Source organism: Pleurodeles waltl, chromosome 6, assembly GCF_031143425.1.
Source record: "Pleurodeles waltl isolate 20211129_DDA chromosome 6, aPleWal1.hap1.20221129, whole genome shotgun sequence".
Taxonomy (NCBI): Eukaryota; Metazoa; Chordata; class Amphibia; order Caudata; family Salamandridae; genus Pleurodeles; species Pleurodeles waltl.
This window is the reverse complement of record NC_090445.1, coordinates 676,845,319-676,869,455: the sequence shown is the minus strand read 5'-3', so window position 1 is coordinate 676,869,455 and position 24,137 is coordinate 676,845,319. Positions and strand designations below refer to the sequence as shown.

The following is a 24,137-nucleotide window of genomic DNA, read 5'->3' as shown; positions in this document are numbered from 1 at the left end:
AGAGTAGCTGCAGTACTTGGGGCTGTGCTGTGGTGCCACCCATGCAAGCCTTCAGACCACAGAAATGTTTGAAAACTAGAGAACCAGGGGACTTACCGGGTGGTGTGCCTTGCATGGATCCCTGGGGGTTTTCTTACCCACAATGTCCGGCAAACCTCAAACTTTGCCTAAAATCACACATTTTCCTTACAGATCTGTGATGGAGCCTTCCGGAACAATTGGGGTTATGCTGTGTGGTAGGCTTTTTGTGTATTCCTCAGGATTCTGGAAGTTCCTACCCACCCCTATACTTATTTCAACAATGGACCCTGGTGTCTAGTGGGATTTCTGACCTCCCCCTCAAGAGGGCAGGTTGGGGGTATTTACTCCCATCCAACCCCTAGAGGGGGAAGAAAGACTGTCACCTTACTTTTGGGGGAAATGGGGCATGTCCATGCCCATAATGGGCTGCCTCCAGCCCCAATAATGTAGGAAATCCACCCAGGTGTATAGTGGGCTTTCTGCCTTTCTGGGGGGAATGGGCTGATCAGGGGAAGTACCCTCATCTGTCACCTGGGGAGAAGAAAGACTGATCTGGTATTGGGAGGACAAGCCCTTGCTCAAGGGGCTGCTCCCCCAAAATCCCTGGTGAAAATGGGTGGATCCCTGCTTGGGGATCACTCTTCTATATGCTCCTAAGCAGGGATCACTGGAGAGGTATATCATTAGAAAGGGGAGACTCTCCCCTTTCCAGCTATACCTCTGTTACCCGAATCAGTGGTTTGGGGCTGATATATGCTCCCCGAGCACTGATGCAGTTAAAGTGAAACAAGCCCACCAGCTCTCAATTTATTTTTTACTTTACCCAAATGAAAGCGGTCCCTTTGTAAATCACCCTCTAGTAGTGTCTAAGAGATTTGTGGACCAATTAGTCATGCCAATATATGTCAACACTTAGTGCTCCTGGAGACCCGTTGGGGTGAAAACCTCACAGACTACAAGAACCCTTGTATGTATTGTGGCATGTGGAAGGAGGGCAAGGTTTGTTGCAAAAGAAATCCCTTAATTTGTGGAATGGGAGATAGAGAAAAATTGTGAAAGAAATGAAATGAAAAGGCCAGAGCCAGGGTGACAGGTTATTAAGCATTAAAAGCAACTGTGAACTTGTGACATATATAAGAAAATCAACAGAACAATAGAAGTGGGACTACCACACAACTTCTATGTGACACTGCTATTTATGAAGCCTTTGTTGCAGCAGAATTGGTAGTGTAATGGTTAATATAATGGATGACACCTACTTTTGACACAGGTTCAAACCCTACCGAGCCAAAGTCATTCTTATATTGTTTCTCAACTTCATTTTAACCAAATGACAGAGGTCCATTTGTAAATCACCCCCTAGAAGTGTCTGGGAGATTTGTGGCCCATTTAGTCATGCCAGTTTATGTCAGAAATGTGTGACATGCTGTGGCATGTGAGAGGGGGGCGAGGTTTACTGTGAAAGAAATCCCTTAATTTGTGGAATGAGAGATAGAGGAAGATTGTGGAAGAAAAAGAAATGAATGCGGTCAGTGCCAGAGTGAATGAGAGGAAGAGCTATTTGTTTGTGAGCATGAAAAGCAAATGTGAATTTGTGGCATATGGAAGAAAATCACAATGGAAATAGATGAAGGACTTCTACTCCTCTATGATAAAAAAGCACTTAGTCAAAAAATAACTTACATAGGTCAGTTGGTAGAGCAGTTAATACCAGGAGTGAGGATCTTATTTGACAAGGGTTCAAATCCCACCTGTTTTTTTTTTTCTTCTTCTTTAGTTTACCCAATGAAAGAGAGCCCTTTGGAAATCACTCACTATCGCTATCTGCAATTAATCATAAAAGAGCATGTCAGAAATCTATGACATGCTGTGGCATATGTCACATGAGTTGTGGCACATGCCAGAGTAACATGTGTCACATGACAGACTTGGACTCCAACTCATTCTCACGCACAGGTGAAGCAAGCAGCTCTGTGGTTCATGAGCAGCTGACTGGCAGCCGCATGACTTCTGTGTAATAAGCTGCTCTTCACACATGGTCACACAGCTTTACTGTTGCACTTAACTGCCTTTCACCCATCCCGTGGAGCCAAGCGTTGGAGGTGAGACTTTTAAATATGGAAGCGGGTGGTGTAATTTCTAAATATTTGGTAGCTCATCACCCACACTTGACAGGGGAAGAGTTCACTGACTTAAACACTTAGATCAACCAACCCTCCTGCTGCAACAATTGTAGCTGCACCAGTGATTTGACAATCACTATCCTTTGTATCATTGGATAGTCAACAACATTACAAATAGAGTTTCAAACTGTGCTCGGGTGCACGAAGTACGGCAAGATATCCCTGGGTCCACAAAATCAAAACATTACCTCACACAAGTTGTAAGCTTGTTTTCCTTAATTGGCTCATCGCCAATATGTAAAGGAGAGCCCTTGATCCTTAGTCTTGTTCCTCAAAGATTTAATAAATGGAGCATAAGATTGAATACATGTAAAAGGGCTCAGAGGCAAACTCGAACCGTTCCCGCAGTCAAAGCCAAACACCTATAATTCAATCAAGGAATACAAAACTAACCAATAGACAAGTTTACCCAGTGATTCCATCACTATGGTTTAAGAACCCCATGGCAGTCAGGCAACCAAGACACCACAAATATGCTATCTTTAAGGATTACATTTACAAAGAAAACATTATTTGGCTTCTAAGTTTCAGGAAAGCTGACTTCACTTGCTCGTTCCTTAGACTGTAGATGAGAGGGTTCATTAAAGGGGTGATGACAGAATAAAGCAGAGCGAGAATTTTGTCCCTCGCTGGCCAGCGGCTGGACTTTGACCGTAAGTAGGAAAAAGTTCCTGACCCAAAAAACAAAATAACAGAAATCAGGTGGGAGGAACAGGTGGAGAAGGCTCTCATTTGTCCTGTTGTGGACTGTATTCTGTGAACGGAAGAGAGGATTTGTATGTAGGATACGAGTATAAGGGTGAAAGGGATCAACGCAAATAGGATAATGCAGACCCAGAAGAACACTTCATTACGGAATGTATCTACGCATGCTAGACCTAAAACTGATAGTATGTCACAGAAGAAATGGTTTATAATGTTGACTTCACAGTAGGAAAGGCTGAAAACACAGACAGTCTGTCCCAGAGACTCAAGTACAGCAGTAGCTATGGAGACAACAGACAGGTGAACACACAAAGTTGTAGTCATGATCGTGTTGTATCTCAAAGGCATACAAATGGCTACATACCTGTCATAAGCCATGAAAGCCAAAAGGAAGCACTCTGCCCTTCCAAATGTATAAAAGAAATATGATTGGGCAGCACATCCTAAAAAAGAAATGTGTTTGTCACCCAAAAAAAAGATATGTAGCAATTCAGGGATGGTAACGGAGATGTAACAGATCTCTAAGAAAGAGAGATTCCTAAGAAAGAAGTACATTGGGATCTGTAGGAAAGGGTCCACGGTCACCAGCAGGATTATCAGTGTATTCCCTACTAATGTTCCAATGTAGATGAAGAGAAACAGCACAGAAAGCCAGCCCTGATGCACAGCCGGCAGGTCAGAGAAGCCAAGTAGGATGAACTCAGTTGGCAATGTGTGGTTGGTGTATCCTGTTGATATTGGTTTGTTTATCTGCCAATGGAGAAGAGCACATATGAACTACTGATTTGTTGCATAGAAGATAATCACACCATTGTGTGGAATATGGCATTACATGGAATGACAGCTGGAGAAAAACTTCATATTCCTATATTTACTTACTGAAAAATGTAAGACTCCTCTATGTGTAAGGGTATAATTAATGCAACCACCTAGAACATCGATTGATTACACAGATACTACTAATAAAATAACATTCATCCAAGACATGCACAGTTTAAGAATTTGTACATACTTTGGCATGGAAACTGCATTAATCCTCACCTCAGTTTGTAGTGTTTCTGCCATGCAATGACTGATATTAGTTTTGTTCAGTGTATGATTGCTTCTTTGAGATATGGTTGTGCCACAATCTATGTTCAGTAAGAAATGACCATTGTGTTTCTAGTGGGAAAGCCGAAAGTTTCATCAGCTGACAAAGAATATTTGTCACCTCTTCCTCCATCTTCCTAGTATCATTCCTTGATAGCGAGGTCGTTCCCTTCACTTAAAAGACAGTGGGCTTGATTTAGAACTCGAGAGACGGGTTATTCCATCACAACGGTGACAGATATTCTATTCTATGTTCTTAAAGAAGAGGCCCTTGACTTTTTTAATAGTCCAATTTCTATGTTTAGCTATCTAGCTCCTGGGAGGAACTCTTTTACGGAAGTCTACTAAAAACAATTTCTGGAGGTACCAAGCATACCCCAGCGCCCCTATTTCAACCCACTAAAGGGGAGTAAGGGTAGTTAAGGATTGCTACTAGGAAAAAATTGAGAAAATATTATAAACACATTACCACTTCCTCAATTCTTCCTCACACCATTCCTTAACAGTGACCACAAATTCAAACAAACAGAATGGAGAATTAATCACAGACTTTGAAATTGGATTATTAGTTGAAAGAGTAAGGAAGCCATTTCAGATAATAATCCCAATCCTTGTCAGGGAGAACCACAAAAGTCAATGAATAAACCTGTGCTTAACCTTCCAGTAGGTTTGAACAAAACAGTCAGGCTTAACTTAAAGGCAATGTGTAAATCATTTATTCGGCACTCAAGCAATAATAAACACTAAAACACAACACAAGTAAAATCCTAAACCTGTTTAAAAACCTACAGTAAACTTTAATAAATAAAATTTGACCAAAACAAACTAAGTCCAGATAGTCAAACAGGAGTTAGGAGTTTCTGAAGTTTCAGCTACAAATAGCACCAGAAGTTTTTGATAGATGTATCAACCTTAGGGTGGTCTTCCCACAAACATTTAGCTGAATTTGTTGTTGGTGGCCTTATGACTTTGCCAGTGCTAAACAGTGATACAGTGCTTATGCTCACATCCTAAAACATGGTAGAATTGTCTTACCCCTGATTGATCTATTTATAGGTTCCTTATAAATGTATATATCACATACTCAAGGCCAATAAAATAAATGCCACTAGTGAGCCTGTAGCACTTATTGTGCCACCTTATTGTGTTGCCCACTTAAGTCGCCCTTTAATACATGTCTCAGGACTGCCACTGCAGCCTGCTTGAAGTTTTAAACTGACAATTTAACTTGGTAAAATAGCTCCTTTGCCAAGCCAAAAACTCACTTTTTAGTACATATGTCACTCCTAATGTAGGCCTTTTACAACCCAAAAGGGATGGTGCGCTTCACTTAAAAAGTTGGGCATGTATTTGTAAATTTTACATGTCCTAGTAGTGGAAAATCCCTAAATTTGCTTTTAACTACTTTCAGGCATACCGCTCTCTCAGAATAACTTTAGGCTACCTTGTTAAATTTAATAATGTCTAACTTTTGCTTGAAAACTAGTAGAAATATCATGTTGGTGTATAAAGAATAGTAATTTAAAATCATCTTTAATGGTTAGGTTGGATTTTAAATCACAGTTCTGAAAATGCCACTTTTAGAAAGTTGGCATTTTCCTGTGCTCACCAAAAGGGTAGCCTGCTCATTGGTCAAATGACTACGTGTGAGTAGAAGTTGGCCTTTGTGTATGTCTCCCAGACAGCCACACAATGGAAGGAATGGGTGGTGGCAGGATGTTTAGAAGGTTCTTTACCTTCAAAGCTGGCACCAGGTATACAAATAGGACCCTCAGATACATTCTTCCATTCACTTCTGGACCTATGGAAGGACTTTCAAAGGTCCGCCCTGCAACATTTGGCTTGCTGTGCACTTCAGATGACTACCCTGCTCTTCCAAGAGGACTGCTGTCCTACCTGAAGCCTCAGAGAATTACCATGTTGCTTCAGATCTATACTTCTGCTTTAACCCAGGACTTTCAAAGTGATTCCAAGGGATAGTTGACTGGACTCCTGATCAGAGCCTCATGGACTGAAAAGGCTTCTTCCTCAACCTGAACCTGGACCCAGCCTGAGTGAGTCCTGACTAGGAACAGGCAGAATGTCCATTAGGCTGTAGCAATCGTAGTAGTAGTAGTTCCTTCTTTCTTCAGTTAAAAATAACCATAAAAGATACAGAGAATCAGTTATAACAATCAATACATTGCAATAATATTGTGTGTGTGTGTATATATATATATATATATAGATATATATGTATATATATATATATATATATATATATATATATATATATATATATATATATAAATAAATAAAAAAAAGAAAAAGGAGGCCATAAAATGTGAAGATGTGTGACAAAACACATAACCACTGTGCGATTTACATTGATGCTCAGCCATGAGGCTGGGTGACATATAAATCTTTCCAGCTTAGGTTACAGACAGTTATCAACAGGGAATTACATCCTCTGATATTCCAACAGAGGAGGTAACATAGGGTCTAATGGCCCTCTGACCAAATTAAGGCCAGGCCACCCGTAATTTCACAATGCTGATTAAAAAGTTCCCTACATTCACACAAGTATGAACATCCTTAAGCATTAAAGCTACAACATGGCTGGCCTCACTTTTTCAATTTTAAAACCTTTAAAATGTGTCTTACATTTTTTTCTTGGTAATGTAAAAAAACAGGCAAAACAAAACAAAATGCACAATGGTCTGGGCTGAGATTTTATCACACTCACAAGGATCAAGGGAGCCATGGATATCCCAGCCCTTAGGAAAACTAATATATTGTAAAAAGAAAAGAAAAAGTTAATTCTAAACCTAGTTAAAAGCTGACAGGGATATACATTGGTCACCCATGTCAAATATGTCTCAGCTGAAAATAACATTTTTGTCAGACAATAGATGAGGACAGCAGGTTTCTGCAGTTAACTTCCTGTCCATATGGCAATAGTACGAGTTAGGAAGTTTTGTTTGACCCATGTGTAATCAGCCTTAACAATCCTGTCAGGACATAAAAACAAATTTGGATGGCCCAATGTGGTGAGTTCAGTCTTAATAAATTCCTGCAAAGAGATCGCTCTTACATTGTCCAGAGTGAGACAGTCCCTCACAGTCATTATGTTCAAGGTTGGCTAGCTCTTGTACCAAAATCAAACCCACTGAACAATGGTCTAGTCTAAGTTTAATAGTACTGAGATATATTTAAGGCCCATATTATGAGCAGTATAGGTTGAGGTGCTATGCAAGACAGCCAGTAAGTGCCTGGCAAACTGGTTCTCCTCAGCCTGAATGGCGCTATAATCCCAAAGCCCCCATATATCGCTAACATAGCATGTGGTGGACACACATTTGGCATTATCAACATGAAGGAGGGCCTTTATTGGTTTCCTACCCATATGGGCACTGAACTCCAGAACCATCCCACAGGAACATGCTGACATGAGTTTTTTCGAGGTCAGCAGTGGGCCACATGCATTCCTATCATCAAGCAGGATGCCCAACTAAAAAAATGTATGAATTTGAGTAATCTTGTTTTATTACAAAAAATGGCTTTGTGCTTAGAGAGGTTGATGCCAGTGACCATTGCTAAAGATTCTGTGTTGTTTATTGAAAGATCTAAACTTTCCATAAAATCAGCAAAGTTATCAAGTAACAATTGAATCCCTAATGCTGTCCTTGGCATAAGGACAGTATTGTCTGGGTATAGCAGAACTGGTAATGCACAGGCGCCTACATAGGGAACATCACATTGTTCTTCAAGCAACACCTCCTCTAGGTGATTAATATAGCTAGTAAATAAGAAAGGGGACAGGATGTACCCCTAACATCTCAAGTTATGGAAAAAGGCTTAGTGCAAGAACCATTCTCCCCAAATCTCACTAACACAGACATTTCCCTGTGGATATCACCCAGAAAAGAAATGAAGCTGAATCAATGTCTAGATACAACATTATAGACCAGAGCTTAGACCGATTCACCCCGTTGAACGCTGAAGTAAGGTCCATAAAGCTCAAAAAGAAAGTGCCCTTTTTAGCCATGGTGTACTACTGAATTAGTATATGCAGGTTCAGACTCTAATTGATGATTCTTAAGCCAGGCATGAATCTATACTCAAAATCAAAGATGATATTTTTCTCCTGAGCCCACAGGTACAGCCATTCCAGGATCACCTGACCCAGTACCGTAACAGTTGCATCAATCAGGGATATGGGCCTGTGGCATTTGAAAATTGGTACATTGATAGAGTGGTACCATGAACTGTGGGGATCCAGGTGCACAGCATAATTTAACATATAGAACAACAGAGGGACCCAGGTGACTACATCACTCCTAAAAAGATCTGCAGGGACTCCTGCAGGGCAATGGGCATTATTGCCTGCTAGGTGCTTAGTGGTGCATGCAACATCATTAACAGAAAAGGAAAGGCTGGAGTTGCCTGGCTCCTTATCATCAACGTGTTGAATTACAGACTCTGTCCTATCCTCAAAAGAGTACATTTGAGAAAAGTGACCATGGCACTAGGCTTCATCTATCACTGAGGTCAGAGTTGGCACATCCTCAGTGACTAAAAGAGGATGATTAGGAACTCTTCAGAAGGTGGCACTATAATTGAGGACGCTAGCTCTCAATAACTGTTCCCAAACATCATCTTTGAAAGACTCTTTTCTCTCCTTTCTAGCCTTCTGGTAAATGAGGTGTAAATTCTTTACCTCCCCTCTGTCCCTTGGGGAACATTTAAGGACCTTCATTAGGTCATTATGAGCTATAGGGCAGGACTCATCAAACCAACGTTCCCCCTGGGGATCATGTGGCCTCGACTAGAGATGGTGAAGGCAACCCTCACACTATCACAAAGTGCAGAAAAGCCATTTAAAACATCACTAAGGGCTGAGTTGGGATTAAGACAACATTCTAAATCATTACTTATCTGCCTAAGTACATTTCTACAAAACTCCTCAGAGATCACTTTTGTTGACTTCAGACACTTACCCTGATCCACAGAAATAAATAATTTAGGGGCAGGGGCCAGCGGATTAGAATTCTGCCACTGGGATTTTAACACTAAGGGGTTGTGGTCCCTCCAACCTGATCACATGTTCCAGTAATCAACTAAAAAGTTACAAAGCGGAGAAGAGATCAAGATATAATCCACAGTTGGGTATGACCAGGTTCAGAGATTGATTTAATAGGTTTACCTGGTCCCCTTTGGCAGTATGTTCTAAATGGGCAGTTCAAAAGTCATCTCCGGCAGGGAGATCCTGAAAGATCTGACATGTCTCTTGATAAGGGTGGATATTAAAATCACCCAAGACCACTATTGGGGTGTCCGGGATAGAGCTTGAGCCCAGTACAAGGAGCGAGGGATTACTAGTCTCTATAACCACAAGCATAGAGGAAATAACATTAGAGTAGTGAGGGTGTCCCCTAGAGTTGCAAAGATTAAAATTTAATATGTTTGTTTGTCAGTAAAGGTGAGTAATATCGGCACCTACGTTTGAAGGTTTTTTCTCTACTTCACCCATTGGGCAATATAGGGACAAAGAAGTTAAAAGGCACAGCCCCACCTTAGCCCACCCCGAAGAAGATAGTATGCTGGGCGAACAAAATGGTCAAAGCCATCCTAAAAAGGTGTATTCTTGACAAACCAGGTTTCCTGAAAGGCCAGTTTATGATATGGCCTGATAGAATCAACCTAATTCTGGTCCACAAACTTCTCCTCAAGCCTTGCTAAGTTCCATGAAACAAAACAGAGTTGGTCAACAGGATCATGCCATTTGGAGGAACCATTTGTTCCCCCCTCCTTCATAGGCAAGTTTACATCAGGCTCAATAGGGTTAGTCAATATACCTCAAGTATGTTGAGAACCTCACATCTGTTAAAAAAGTAAGGGTCAAGGTGGGATCTCTAGGATGCCTGGGGTCTGCCATGTGGGGACCTTGTGCCACCTGAGAGCAGGTGTACCTTGGGTTCTTGCATTAAACACAGAACCTTGTTTGTAGAAACATCCAAGAGGCCACAACCAAATATTTGCAGAGAAGCCTTCTTCCCCCTCAAAAGAGGTTAAGATTCTGTCAGCAGCCTAGCCACTGCTAAAGTTCACCTCTATGCAGTTGCCGTGAAAGGATTAGTGTCCTGCCCTACCCATCCCACCCTTCATATCATATTAATTTGTGTATAGATGCTTACATCAACCCAGGCCCTGCTGGATAGCCAATATGTCACTTTATTCTTCACTGGCATTTGTTTTGAGTGGGGACACATCTATTAACACCACCACACAAGGTGTACAATTGGTGGGGGGTCCAACTGACCAATCTTGAGTGACAATTTGCATTAGCCCACCCCAGAAGAAGTCACTGTTTGGTCCTTATTAAGAGTAGATGAAACTCGGATGTGTCCTGACTCAGGGGCGTAGATGGAAAGGGCTCTATCACTATTAATAGCCTTTGTGTTATCAATGCAAGCACCAGGAGTGCCCCAATACCCTAAGGAGTTAGAAACAAAGACAGTAGTGGGGGCACAGGGTGGACGAAGATGAATTATTCCTTCTAGCGTGACTTCCCTGTGATAATACACCAGAACTAACTGGGCTCGGAACAAACATAGGCTGATTGTTTAAACATACTGGGCAATTACAAAACTGGCTTGCCAAAAGGTTCTTCTATTGTGAATTTTAAGAAGGTCCATAACCCTCATTTTTAAAGCAAAAACAGCATCTATGACACTATGAATTTCAGTCCTCAGGTACTCTACAGTGACTTTGATATCGCCCTGGCTTACAACAGTGGCAGCATTAGTAACCAGGCTAGTAACAGGCTATCCCCTTCATCTATCTGCATTAGTTAATGGAGTATGGGAATTAGCTGGGGATGAAGAGGGTGAGCAGGATGTTTGATTGGCTGCAGCAACTTCCATTTGCAGCCCACTGTTAACAGGTGGTGTCTGGGCGGCATGAGAAATGGGGGAATCAAGAGTACTTGTCAGCACCCCAGATTGTAAATTGGCAGGAGGGGGATTTTTTATGCTGAATTGAGTGCTATTCGACTTTCCCCTATAAAATTGTGTGATCTTAGATTTTGAGGCTTTAGGTGCTGGGTTGGGGATGTGTTTCTTCTACTGTTAAGAATGTCTTCAACTTCCAATATTAAGTTGTCAAAGACCAGTAATGACCTCTAATGTACAATTCTCAACTGCATTACACTGAGTGACTTAGGCTCCGCCCCAGCACCCAAGGAATTATCGACTGCTTTTCTTTTATCCATTGAGAAGAAAAGGATAGGAACTCCCACATGGTGATAAACAATACAGTCAAAAAAGCAACAGTCAAAAAATGTTCCTTAATAAAGTCCACAACACATTAAGGGAAAGCTTACCAGAAAAGAATCCACCAGTATCACGCAAGGCTAAGGGGAGTGGCCCTGCCCTGCTTCTTCCTGGCACTGATGGCCACACAGCAGTGAAAGCAATCGTGTTTTATAGCACCAGGGGTCTCCTCAGGTCATGCCCTCTAATTACTGGCTGCAGACTCCTGGTACAGATAGTCCCAAAAAATTATGGATTATAGTTATACTTTTTTTGCATTGCATTTGTGTGACCGTTTGATGCAAAAGCAGCACAAACTTACAAAACTTAATTGAATTTTGTGAGTTTGCGCCGCTTGTGGTATAAAAAAAGTATAAATATGGGCCTATGTGTGCATCCCGTGCAGAGGTGAAAGCAATCACTCTTTATAGTGCCAGGAGACTCCTCAGGCCACGCCCCCTCCTCACTGGCTGCGGACTACTGGGACAGGTAGTCCCAAACAACGATGTGCACGTCAGAGCTATTTTAGTAAATCTACGTTACTCTTTACATGGAATTTCCAATAATTACGCAATTACTTCTCCTCGTGTATGGGTGAGGAAAGCATGGGAGGGAAATATCCTACTGTAAAATCACATTTAACGTTTGAGTTTAGATGTATTTAGTGGAGTTTCTTAGAGCAAAACACATCCTCGCATCCATCTTGGATGTAAGAGTGCATTTGTTAGTAAGAAAATAGCACTAAATGACTCTTCAACACATTTTTATTCTTCAGTACAAAAATCCAGACTAGCCAACGTATTTCATCTCTCCAAAGTGACTTCATCAGGGCTGTGAAAAAGATATATTCATAACCACCTTTAAAAACACGTAAAACACTTAGGCCCTCATTACAACCCTGGTGGTCGGTGTTAAAGCGGTGGTAACACCACCAACAGGCCGGTGGTGAAAAAAATGGAATCATGACCACGGCGGAAATCGCCAACACATACAGCCATTTTAACCTTCCGACCACCACAGCGGTAGCAACAAACACCGCAGCGGTAACCGCCAACTGCCAGGCGGAGGACAATGTACCTCCCACAACATTACAACCTGCCCATCCGCCAGCTTTTCTGGGGTGGTACCAACGCCATCAAAAGCACAGCGGAACCAGTACTCTGAAGGGAAACGACTCACCTCTTGACACTCAAGGAAGAACCAGGATGCCATGGAGCCCGAGCTGCAGGTTTTCCCAATGCTGATGTATCTTCTCATACACTGAGTACTGCACCTAGCACACAAAGGAGGGGGGAGGAAAAAGAGAGTGACATACACACGCAACACACAATACCCCCACCCTTACCGTCGACACCATACACACAAACACATGCAACAACATTACATATACACCCTGTAACCGTCAGGAATAACGCAAGGAAAAAAGGAATGGAGTCAAATGAGAGTAATATTAGTAATACTTAGAAATATGTTCAGAAAGCAAAAACAGTATGTACAATATATACAATATATACAAAAGCGGGACAATGCCCACTCAAAAATTGTCCGTGGCCCACTGGGCCAAAACACATATGCCAAGCCCACACTTGACTCCTGCCTCAATACGGAGAGAACACTGCAGGGGCATCAAGTCTAAAACACACAAGCATGTCAGGGGGACGGGGAATGGGGGGGCATCTCAGCTGCAAGATGGTACAACACCACTGCTCCTGGAGGAAGATCCATGCCCACTGCTTTGTCCTGGGGAGTGCAAAGCGGCAGTCTCTCAAGTGGGTGGTTTGCCCACTGCTTGGTCCTGGGGAGTGCAAGGCCACAGTCTCTCAAGTGGGTGGTTTGCCCATTGCTTGGCCCTGGGGAGTGCAAAGCCACAGTCTCTCAAGTGGGTGGTTTGCCCACTGCTTGCTCCTGGGGAGTGCAAGGCCACAGTCTCTCAAGTGGGTGGTTTTCCCACTGCTTGATCCTGGAGAGTGCAAGGCCACAGTCTCTCAAGTGTGTGCCTGTGTTCCACTGGTCCTAGAGGCGGGCCTTGTGCCCAACATGCTTCATCCTGGCAAGGAGGGGCTGACCCAATGTGCTTCATCCTGGCAAGGAGGGGCTGAGTGGATGGCTTCTTCCACTGGTTCTGGAGGGGTCCTTGTGCCCAGTGTGCTTCATCCTGGCAAGGAGGGGCTGTGTGGATGGCTTCTTCCACTGGTTCTGGAGGGGGCCTTGTGCCCAGTGTGCTTCATCCTGGCAAGGAGGGGCTGAGTGGATACCTTCTTCCACTGGTTCTGGAGGGGGCATTGCTCCCTGTGATGCAGATGTTTTGGACTGCACCTGGTTGTCACAACGACAGCTGTTGCAGGGGCCAGGCACTGCAGCCCATGTAGTCACCACAACACACTCCTCACAGGCGGTGATGGCTGCTCAGTGATTCGCAGTTGCATTGCAGGTGGCGGTGCTGGCTGCGGGGGAGGTGGCGTTGCTGCCAGTGGTGGTGGTAGCCTCCAGGCCTTCACCTGCAGCCTTGGACGGCTGTCCACTGGGGCTGCTGCTGCTAGCAGTGGTGCTGATTGTGGCGGGGCAGGTGGCAGTGCTGGCAGTGGTGCAAATGGTGGTGCTGGCCGCGGTGCAGGTGGCAGAGCTGGCCGCGGTGCAGGTGGCGGTGCTGGCGGTTGTGGTGGTAGCCTCCAGGCCTTCACCTGCATCTTCCGACAGCTGAAGTGCCATGGCTGGTATTCTGTGCCCCTTCCTGCCCTTGGCAGATGGTGGGGCCTCCTTGCTTCTGCCAGCTGGAGTTTTTGACTTGGCCTTGCTGGCTGGTTGTGCCTCCTACCCCTTGCTTGATGCTGTCCCCTTCTTGCCCTTGCCAGGTGGCAGAACCTTCTTGGCCTTAGCAGGTGTTGGTGGCACACTGGCTGGGCTGACGGGTGCCTCCTTGGAGCCTCTCACAGCTGCAGAAACCACAGCGGATGTGGACTTGGTGGCTGAGGAGCTGGGCAGGGTTCTGGCCATCCTGGCCCAAGGTGAAGGACGGGGGAAGGGGTAGGGAAGCGGTCAATGGTGGCGAAGAAAAGCTTCTTAGGTACAATGGGGGAGGAAGAGGGTGAAGGTGTAGGAGTGGAGGAAGAGGGAGTGGTTGTAGGAGGTGTCAGTCTGCTATGTTTGGGTGCAGGTGCATGAGCTGGATGGTGTTGTGAGGTGGATGGCTGTTGGGTGGGTGTGTGCTTGCGTTTGTGTACTTTGGGAGGAGGGGTCACAGACACAGTGGGAGAGGACACAGGGGACGTGTGCATGGATGTGGGGTTGGTGACTGCCAGTGAGGGGCGTGTAGTGATAGGCATGCTGGTGATGGAGGTAGTGGATGAGGATGTAGTGCATGCAGGTGTGAGTGGAGATGCCACTGGGAGGGAGGTGGACGATGAGGAGGAGGGGGACACAGTGAAGGCAGTGGATGTTGGTGTGTCTGCCTGGGGATGGTGCTTGTGTGAGTGCCTGTGAGTTGAAGTGTGGTGCTTCTGTTTGACTAAAGCACTTTTGTGTGTTGATTTGGGTGCATGCTGTTCTGAAGGTATGCTTGGGATAGGTTGAGGTTGAGGGGATTGAGACTGGGTAGAGGAAGTTGGAGGGGGATGCTGGAGACAGGGACAATGGCTGCCATCAGTGCGGAAGTCAGAGTCTGAAATGCTCCCTGTTGGGCTGCCACGCCAGAGTAAATACCCTCCAGGTATGCATTTGTTTGTTGCAAATGCCTTTAGACGCCCTGGATGTCATTCAGTATGGTTAACTGCCCAAAACTGAGGGATCTCAGGAGGTCAATAGCCTCCTCACTGAGGGCAGCAGGGCTGACTGGGGCAGGGCCTGAGGTGCCTGGGGAGAAGGAGATGCCCACCATCCTGGGTGAGCGGGCATGGGTAACACACTGAGGGGCTGCTGGGAGGGCGGTGCTGGTACGGGGGTGGCGGCTGTACCTGTTATTGGGGTGGGCACAGAAGTGTCCGCCACTGCCAGGGATCTTCCATCGGAGGAGGAGTCACTGTCGGTAGTGTCCCCTCCTGCCTCCATCGTGGTGCTCCCCCTCGCCCTCCGTCCTACTGGTGCCCTCACTGTCTGTGTATTCGGCCTCCAGGCCCATGTGGGATGCAGCTCCCTCCACCGTCGGTGCCTCTGCTCCTCCACCAGATGATACTAATGCACACAAGGACAGGGTGACAAAACAAGAAAGGGGGGAGACTAAGGATACAATTGGCCAATGCCAGCAACAACACTACCGTCGGCGTACACAACACACAGGGATGAGCCCTATGCACTAGGCCATGCACTACCAGTTACAAAGCTAGTCACCAGCCCATGAGGTACATTGCCTAACGCTATTAGCTGCACACCTGAAACCAACAAGACCCTGCTCAGTAGTTGATGCCCACTAGCACTATTGGGGTTGGTGTGTCTCAAAGCCTGCCCAACCAGGGACCTACACTGGCAGTTTGCCCTGTTCTAGGGGAACCAACAGCCCACATCCCCCCACCCAAGTAAAACCTTAACACGTGCTAAGTCATGATTCAGAATCTGTAATCACCCCCTTGTGGCTGCTGTGATGCCTTCAAGCGCCCATCCAACTCCGGATAGGCCACCGCCAGGATGCGGAACATCAGGTTATGACGGGCACCCCTTCCTCATTGGGAGGCCAGCCCCAGCTGGCCCTCCGCCATCTTCCTTGCCCAGCAGCGCAGGTCCTCCCACCGTTTGCGGCAGTGGGTGCTCCGCCTTTCAAAGACCCCCAGGGTCCGCACCTCCTTGGCGATGGCACGCTAAATACCCTTTTTCTGATGGGCACTGACCTGCAGGAAAAAAATGCATAGAAAAAGGGATTAGTCATACCGTCCGTACTGTTACACTCATAGCCCACAATATCCCTCCCATCCCCTTACGCACAGACATTGACCACCAGACATGCAGCACTCTGCCATGGACAACTCAGCCCCGCCCACACGAGGCTTACACACACAGCAATCCATACATTAATGGCCCACGCATCATGCTCACAGTGCATTCACCTGTTTGTCTGGAGGACCATAGAGTAAAGTGTACTGGGGTAAGACCCCATCCACCAGTTTCTCCAACTCCTCTGAAGTGAAGGCAGGGGCACTTTCCCCAGACACTCGAGCCATTGTCACTTCCAGACACAGGTAACAGCAGCACTTGCAGTGTAGGTCATCTCCTGTTGAAGGTCAGGTAGCAAGTGAGTGAACAGATAGAAAATGGCGGTCACGTCCACGGCGGTACATACAGTCACCACCGACGTACATTGATATTGACTCCTGGAACCCATAGGGTTCAATGATAACCAATGCTAAGTTGCGCGGCGGTCTTTGACCACCGACCGCAACGACACACAACGCCAGCAGAATAACCTAATTTCCACTTGTCTCTCCTCACAGGTCAGGCAGCTGCCATTTCACAGGGGCACAGGCCAAGGCACCTAACTGCATCACAGCAGACATTGGCACATCATCTGACTCTCAAATTCACATACTGTTTCTGTAAAGGAAGAAATGCATTTTTATTTTCACATATGTGTGAATATGACCATCTGCTCACCATTTTTCACCCTAGAGTTCAACCACTGAGGATGAATAGGAGATGGAGACATCCTCCTGTGTACAGACCCCTGGTGGACCTGGCGACAATGGAGGACAGGCACATTATCCTGACCTACAGAGTTGATAGGGCCACAATCCACAAACTGTGTGCCCAATTGGAGCCAGACCTGATTTCAGCTATCCTCCACCCCACAGGTATCCCCCCTCTAGTGCAGGTCCTGTCAGTGCTCCATTTCTGGGCAAGTGGTTCCTTCCAAGCGACAGTGGCCATGGCATCGGGGATGTCTCAGCCAATGTTCTCCAACGTGCTGACCAGAGTGTTGCTGCCCTGTTAAAACACATGTGCAGCTACATCGTATTCGGCTAGGTGGAGAATTTGGCCACAGTAAAGGCTGACTTTTATGCCCTGGGACATATCCCCAACACCATTGGTGCCATTGATGGTACACATGTAGCATTTGTCCCCCCCTGGAGAAATGAACAAGTGTTCATGAATAGAAAGACTTTCACTCTCTGAATGTGCAGATGGTGTGTTTGGCGGACCAGTACATCTCCCATGTGAATGATGAGTATCCTGGATCTGTGCATGATGCCTTTATCTTGAGGAATAGCAGCATTCCATATTTGATGTCTCAACTCCAGAGGCACCGGGTGTGGCTAATAGGTGAGCCCATGGTCCCCACCCAGTTGATGTAGGTATATGGGTGTGGGGTTGGCCCTAAAGGTGAGTGTGTGGCTATCAGGTATCCCTTGATATTTACAGGTGACACTTGTTACCCCAACCTCTCATGGCTACTGACCCCAGTGAGGAATGCCAGGTCAAGGGCATAGGAACGTTACAATGAGGCACATGGGTGAACAAGGAGGATAATTGAGCAAACCTTTGGCCTCCTGAAGGCCAGATTCCTGTGCCTCCATCTGACAGGTGGATCCCTGTACTACTCACCCAAGAAGGTGTACCAGATCATCGTTGCATGTTGCACAACCTGGCCTTGGGACCCAGGTGCCTTTTCTGCAGGAGGATGAGTCTGGAGATGGTCTTGTGGCAGCGGTGGAGTCTGTGGACAGTGACGAAGAGGAGGCAGAGAAAGATGTGGACAACAGAAGTACACTCATTCAACAGTACTTCCAGTTACACACAGGTAAGACACTGTAACTTCACCTTTCTTTGCAGTTTTGTGTTTGATATTGAACATGGCAGCCTGATTTCCCTATTTCTATGGCTCGTACTGTACCCTTAGGAATCTCTATTTTCAGATATCTGTGCCCCACTCTGGCTCCTGGTGTGTTTACTGCTGCCCACTACAGGTTATACCTATGTTAATATTACTGTAGATTAGAAATGCAATGTTTACAGTTTGTGAAACTAATACATGTGCCATATAATCCACAGACTCCATACTTGTGTTTTTTCAAAGGGTGTTTATTTAAGTGCTAATAAGTGGAGGAGGTATTACAATGGGCTGGGTTGCTGATGGAGGAAAGTCCAGGGTAGAGTCCAGTCTATTGGTATCACAGCTGCATTGTCCAAGGAGGCATAGGAAGTGGAGCAATGGCAGTTCAAGGTGGACAGGGTGACAGAGTGGGACCGAAGGGTGACAATCAGGAGAGTCTTATTTCCTGGCGGGGGTCTTGGCAATGTTCTCTGGCTTCTGCCTAGATTGCAGGGACCGTTTGCGGGGTGGTTCTCCTTCTGCAGGGGGTGGGGTGCTGGTGGCCTGTTGGTCCTGTGGCGGGGCCTCCTGTCCACTAGCACTGGCGGTGGTGGAGGGCTGTTCTGCGGTGTGGCTAGTGTCAGGGGCCTGTTGGTGTGCCACTGCCTCCCTCATGGTGTTGGCCATGTCTGCCACCCCCCCTGCAATGGTGACCAGGGTGGTGTGGATGTCTTTCAGGTCCTCCCTTATCCCCAGGTACTGTCCCTCCTGCAGCCGCTGGGTTTCCTGCAACTTGTACAGTATCTGGTCCATGGTCTCCAGGGAATGGTTGTAGGTCCCAGGATGTTGGTGAGTGCCTCGTGGAGAGTGGGTTCCCTAGGCCTGTCCTTCCCCTGTCACACAGCAGTCCTCCCAGCTTCCCTGTTGTCCTGTGCCTCTGTCCCCTGAACTATGTACCCACTGCCACTGACCCCAGGTCTCTGATTGTCTTGGGTTTGTGGGTTTCCTGGGGCCCCTGTAGTGGTGGACACACTTCTGCTAGACGTGTCCTGGGGTGAAAGGTATGGGCCCGCTTGGTGGGTGCTCTGCTGGTGTTTCCTGAAGGGGGAGGCTCTGTGGTGGGTTGGGACTGTGGCAGGGTAACCGACTGTCCAGAGGATCCTGATGGGCCAGGTTGGTCATCATGTTCTCCGGTGACGTTGAGTGGGGGTCCAGTGGAGATGTAAATGCAGTGTTATTGTATCTGCATGTGCCATCTTGTGCATGGATATGTTTCCCTCAATGGTTGGTATTAGCAAGGCACCTTTAGGCTGTGTGAGTTGTGATTGGTTTGGCTAAGTGGTTGTCACTAGTGTGCATGCTGTGGTGATGGGTGTCCATGCAGGTCTTTGATGGGTGTCCATGCATTGGTGTTGCATGCAGGGCTTGGTATTGGGATGGGTGGGTTGTGATAATTGGGTATATGTAAGGTGGTGGAGTGATTGGGGGTGAGCGTAGTGGTTGCTGTTTGTGATGGCATGCAGGTAGGGTGGAGGATATAGTAGTAAAGGTTTGACTTACCAGAGTCCAGTCCTCTCGCTACTCCTGCGAGGCCCTCAGGATGCATGATCGCCAAGACTTGCTCCTTCCATGTTGTTAGTTGTGGAGGAGGAGATGGGGGTCCACCGCCAGTCCTCTGTACAGCTACCTGGTGTCTTGCAACCACGGAATGCACCTTCCCCCGTAGGTCATTCCATGTCTTCCTGATGTCATCCCTTGGTCTGGGGTGCTGTCCCACGGCATTGATCCTGTCCATGACTCTCCACCATAGCTCCATCTTCCTTGCAATGGATGTCTTCTGCACCTGTGATCCGAATAGCTGTGGCTCTACCCAGATGATTTCCTCCACCATGAACCTTAGCTCCTCCTCAGAGAACCTGGGGTGTCTTTGTGGTGCCATGGTTGTAGTGTGAGTGGTATATGTGAGGGTGTGTGGGGTGTTTTATTGGGGTGTGTGCTGTGAGGTGCGTGGATGGTGTATGGGTGATGCTGTTTTAAGGCTCAGATTCAGTGGGTACCCCTGGCTTGTCTCTCTCTCAGTTGGCAATATCTTTTTCGTTGTAAGGGGTTGTGGGTATTGTGGGTGGGTGTTTTATATTGGTTTGGGTGTGTGGGTGTGGTGTGTGTATGTGTGGCAGGTGTGTGTAGTTTGAATTGTCCAATGTGGTGCTTTTTTGTTAGTGTGTGTGTATTTTGAAAGTGGTGGTGTGTATTGCCAATGGTTTACTGCATTTGAATGTCCGCCGCAGTGATTCGTGGGTCATGATGCTGTGGGTGTTATTCTGTTGGCGTAACGGTGTGGGTTTTGGTACCGCCATTTTATCACTGACCTTTGGGCTGGCGGACTTGTGTGGATGTCTGTATAGTGGCAGATTTCTCTGTGTGTGTCATAATACCCATAGCGGTATACCGCCATGGTCACGGTATGTTGGCGGCCGTCAGTGCGGCGGTAGGCGGCATTTACCGCCAATGTTGTAATGAGGGCCATAGGAACAAAATGCAGTTATCCAGGCTCCCAACCCCACCACAGAAAGTTAAAGAGTTAGAAACCATCCTGACTCCTAGAACCACATCATATAAATTGTTTCCAGACTATATCATATTAATATTATCACATCATCAAAGCATACCCCAAAGTCACAGTTCCCATAATCATATCACAAATCATTTAACAAACCAAAAGTTCATTCAATATTTCCTATTTTGATTCTCCAACATTTTTCAATTGAATATATAAAAAGCTGTACTTGCAAAAAAAAAAAGAAGTGTACTTACAAAAGATAACAAATTATTGTTATTCCTGCCACTCATTGCAAACTTCCTTCTGCGCATATATGGAAGAACCAGTCACCACTACCATCTGGTGAATGGCCGCCAATAAGCTGTCCTAGAAGGAGAGAATATATGATTTGCACCATTCCCATGATCTGATTCCTCATTTTTCTGAGTCGAGCTCAAATTCTTTTGTGTGAAGAATCTCACAAATCATACCTCTATCATAGTTCACATCACCCCACCTTTTATACATCGTAAACAATTTCCCCCCCAAAATTTAAAAAGCATTGCATCCACCTCGTAACTTCCTAATAAACCTCAAAAAATTCCAGAATGGAAGATGTATTCTCTCCTCTAAATACAAAAGAACAGCATTATGTAATTGCAGACCATAAAAATGCTAATGCTTCTTCCCTTTATGGAGTCACAGAAATGGGCACTTCCTGATCTAGATGGAAGTAAGACAGAATTTTAAGAAGGTCATTAGAACTAGGTTTCAAAACTAAGGAATCTGGTGGGATTCTCATGGAAGGAAATAAGGTAAATAACCAAAGTTCCTAGATTCCCTAATCATCATCAAGACATGATCAGTCTACAGATCTATTGATAACTATCAGGATTCAAATAGTGTATTATGAAGCATCCTGGACATGAGTGGTAAATTCCAAACCAAAGCTTTGTAAGGTCAATTTAGCATCAATCAATCAATCATAGCATTTGTAAAGTGCAGCACTATCACCCCTAAGGGTATCTGGATGCTAAGGATGTCATGTCTCCATCGAAAAGCCGCATCTTGAGTATCCTTCTGAGGTCCACTAAAGACGGAGCTGTTCAGAGGTGGAAGGGTAGGCTGCTCCAGGACTTGGCTGCTGTGTAGGAGGAGTGGCCTCCACTGCAGCTGCAATGGATGTGGTGTGTATGTGTGTGTGTGAGGTTTAGTGAGGCAGTTTGTAGTTACTTTGTTGGGACGTAGAAGCTCAGTTGTTGGTTGATGTAGGATGACCCTAGGTTTTGGAGAGCCTTGTGTGTTAGTGTGAGGATTTTGAACTGACATCTCTTCAGGACGGGGAGCCAGCGAAGGTTCCTGTGGTGTGGGGTGATGCTTCAGCGCTTGGGGAGGTTGAGGATGAGTCTGTCTCTGGTATTCTGTAGAGTCTGGAGTCTTTTAAGTAGCTGGGAGGGCACTCGGGTATAAAGGGCTTTGCCATATTCGAGGCACCTGGTGACCAGGGCATGCATGACTGTCTTTCTTTTGTCAGTAAGGATCCATTTGAAGATTCAGCAGAGCAAACGGAGGATGTAGAAATCAAAGGAGGTGGCTGAGTTTACTTGTCAATTTGTGGATATTTGGCAGTCAAGTATGATGCTGAGGTTTTGTGCAAGGTCTGATGAGAGGGCATTGGTCCTGGTTCTGCATGCCACCAGCTGTGGTCCCATATGTAGCTGTTCTTCCCAAAGATCCGAACTTCTGTTTTATTGGTGTTTAATTTGAGGCAGCTCTTTTTCATTCATGTTGCAAACCTGGTATAATGAAAGCGTTGTATAATCTAGAGACCCAAAAAATAAAATATCCAAATTCCCCTGGGGTTCTGTAAGGGCCATAATTGCAGTCCACTGGACTTTCGAAGTGGGCTACAATGAGTGCAAAGGAGAAGAAATGAGGAATTAAAGCAAGAGTAAGGTGTTGGGGTATTTTACAGCACGGTCTACCATTCTATATTAAGTTTTGTTTTTCAAATTTATTTTTCCTGTTCGATGGGCAGCGCTACTTTGAAGTGGTTTCTTTGTGCTTTGCAGTTAATTGTATGGGAGGTGTTGGGTGTACAATTGTATGGGAGGTGTTGTGAATTAATTGCTCCCCTATTTTCTTTCCTCCATTTACAATGGAGTGCTTTCTATGCAGTATTTTATCACTACAATCGTTTTCAGGTTTTCAAGGGTTTACTGTGTCGATTTCCTGTCAATGGATTTGAGTTGTTTTTAGGTTTCCCTAAGTTGAAACGCGAGGCTTTTGTGTTTTGCCTCTTGTTTAAAGTTGTTAAGTAGGATATGAATCATGATTGTGTCTAATAGTATGATGAAAGGGCAAAGCAAGCAGAGGAGTAAGGAGGATATTAGTGTCATCAGTAAAGTTAGGGCATATATATTAAGTTTTGGGGCAACATAATATAGCAACTAAAGTCAATCACTGATTTCCATAATAAAATGAGAAAGAACAGTGCCATTTCTACTGAAATATGACACTGATTTTCTCTTCCCTCAGTTCTGGCGTACTTTAGATTGCCCTGCTCCAACGCACCTCTCCTTGTACCATACTGCAACGGTGCGTGTTCTGTCTAGCATAGGTTGTGTACTCGAAGTGGACACTTCCACACCAAAAATTAGGCTTTTATACTTTTCCCACTTTGTATCTGTACTGTACAATGCAGTTGACAAGCAAAGTGGGATTCGTGTGGTGACTTTTAAAAGGTGTTCCTTTCTTATGTCTGCCTCCAGGAGCAGTAATTCTTCGGTGCAAATCGTTTTCTACAAATATTTTCTTTCAAAGCCACTGGCAGCATGGATATTTTGTTTTTTTCAAACAAAAGTTAACAAACGTGTTTTGGATTAATCTGAGAGGCTCCAGTAGCACACAATATGTGCACCTGCAACCATCCTGAATTCCCACTCAACTCAGCCCTCATGTTAAGTTGTGGGTTAGTTTGTGTATGAGAGAGCGTAGTTTAAATATTACCTATTCTAGATGTGAAATGCTTATAATTAACAATGCTGCACTAATAATATTATTCATTGAAACGTATTTTAAACGTAAGACTTTTTCACATGCATAAACTAATGTCGACTGTAAGCAATAATTGTCTGTATTATGATTCATTGAATATGCTAACACGTACGAAGACTGCATTTATTAGAATCCATAAGCCTTAAGTTAGCGTGAGTCGAAAACTGGCTGTGTAGATCTCATATTAAAGCGTATTTTTCTGTTTCTCCAGTGTACTGATTAGCAAAAGGCCATGAACCAGCAATTGTTCTTTTCTTCACCTATTTGCAACAATGCTAAATTTTCTCATCTGCATGCTAGTAGCTTTAGTATAAAATTTATGGACTTCGCAACAAACATGGACACTTTCAAGGACATTAAATCGCGGAGAAGAGAACTCTTGACCCGAAGTGTGTGCCAGAAAATGAAGTAACCCCGGATATGCCACCTACGAAAAACGTCAATTATGAAGACCAATCAAAGTGTTACGAGATATCATAAAATGACAAATGCATTACTTAATGTATAATTTGATAGGT

General features: G+C 45.2%; 1 protein-coding gene across 1 annotated transcript in view; it reads right to left on the bottom strand.

The window, feature by feature from the left end:
* Positions 1 to 2,699: 2,699 nt before the first annotated feature.
* LOC138301666 (olfactory receptor 10C1-like) overlaps positions 2,700 to 24,137 on the bottom strand; it is a 42,123-nt gene continuing 20,685 nt past the window's right edge. Inside the window, exons 4-5 of the mRNA XM_069242180.1 lie at positions 12,470 to 12,563; positions 2,700 to 3,659 (exon numbers count right to left, since the gene is read on the bottom strand). Of these exons, the coding sequence (XP_069098281.1) occupies positions 2,700 to 3,659; positions 12,470 to 12,563 (1,054 nt within the window). The remainder of the gene's footprint in view (positions 3,660 to 12,469; positions 12,564 to 24,137) is intronic.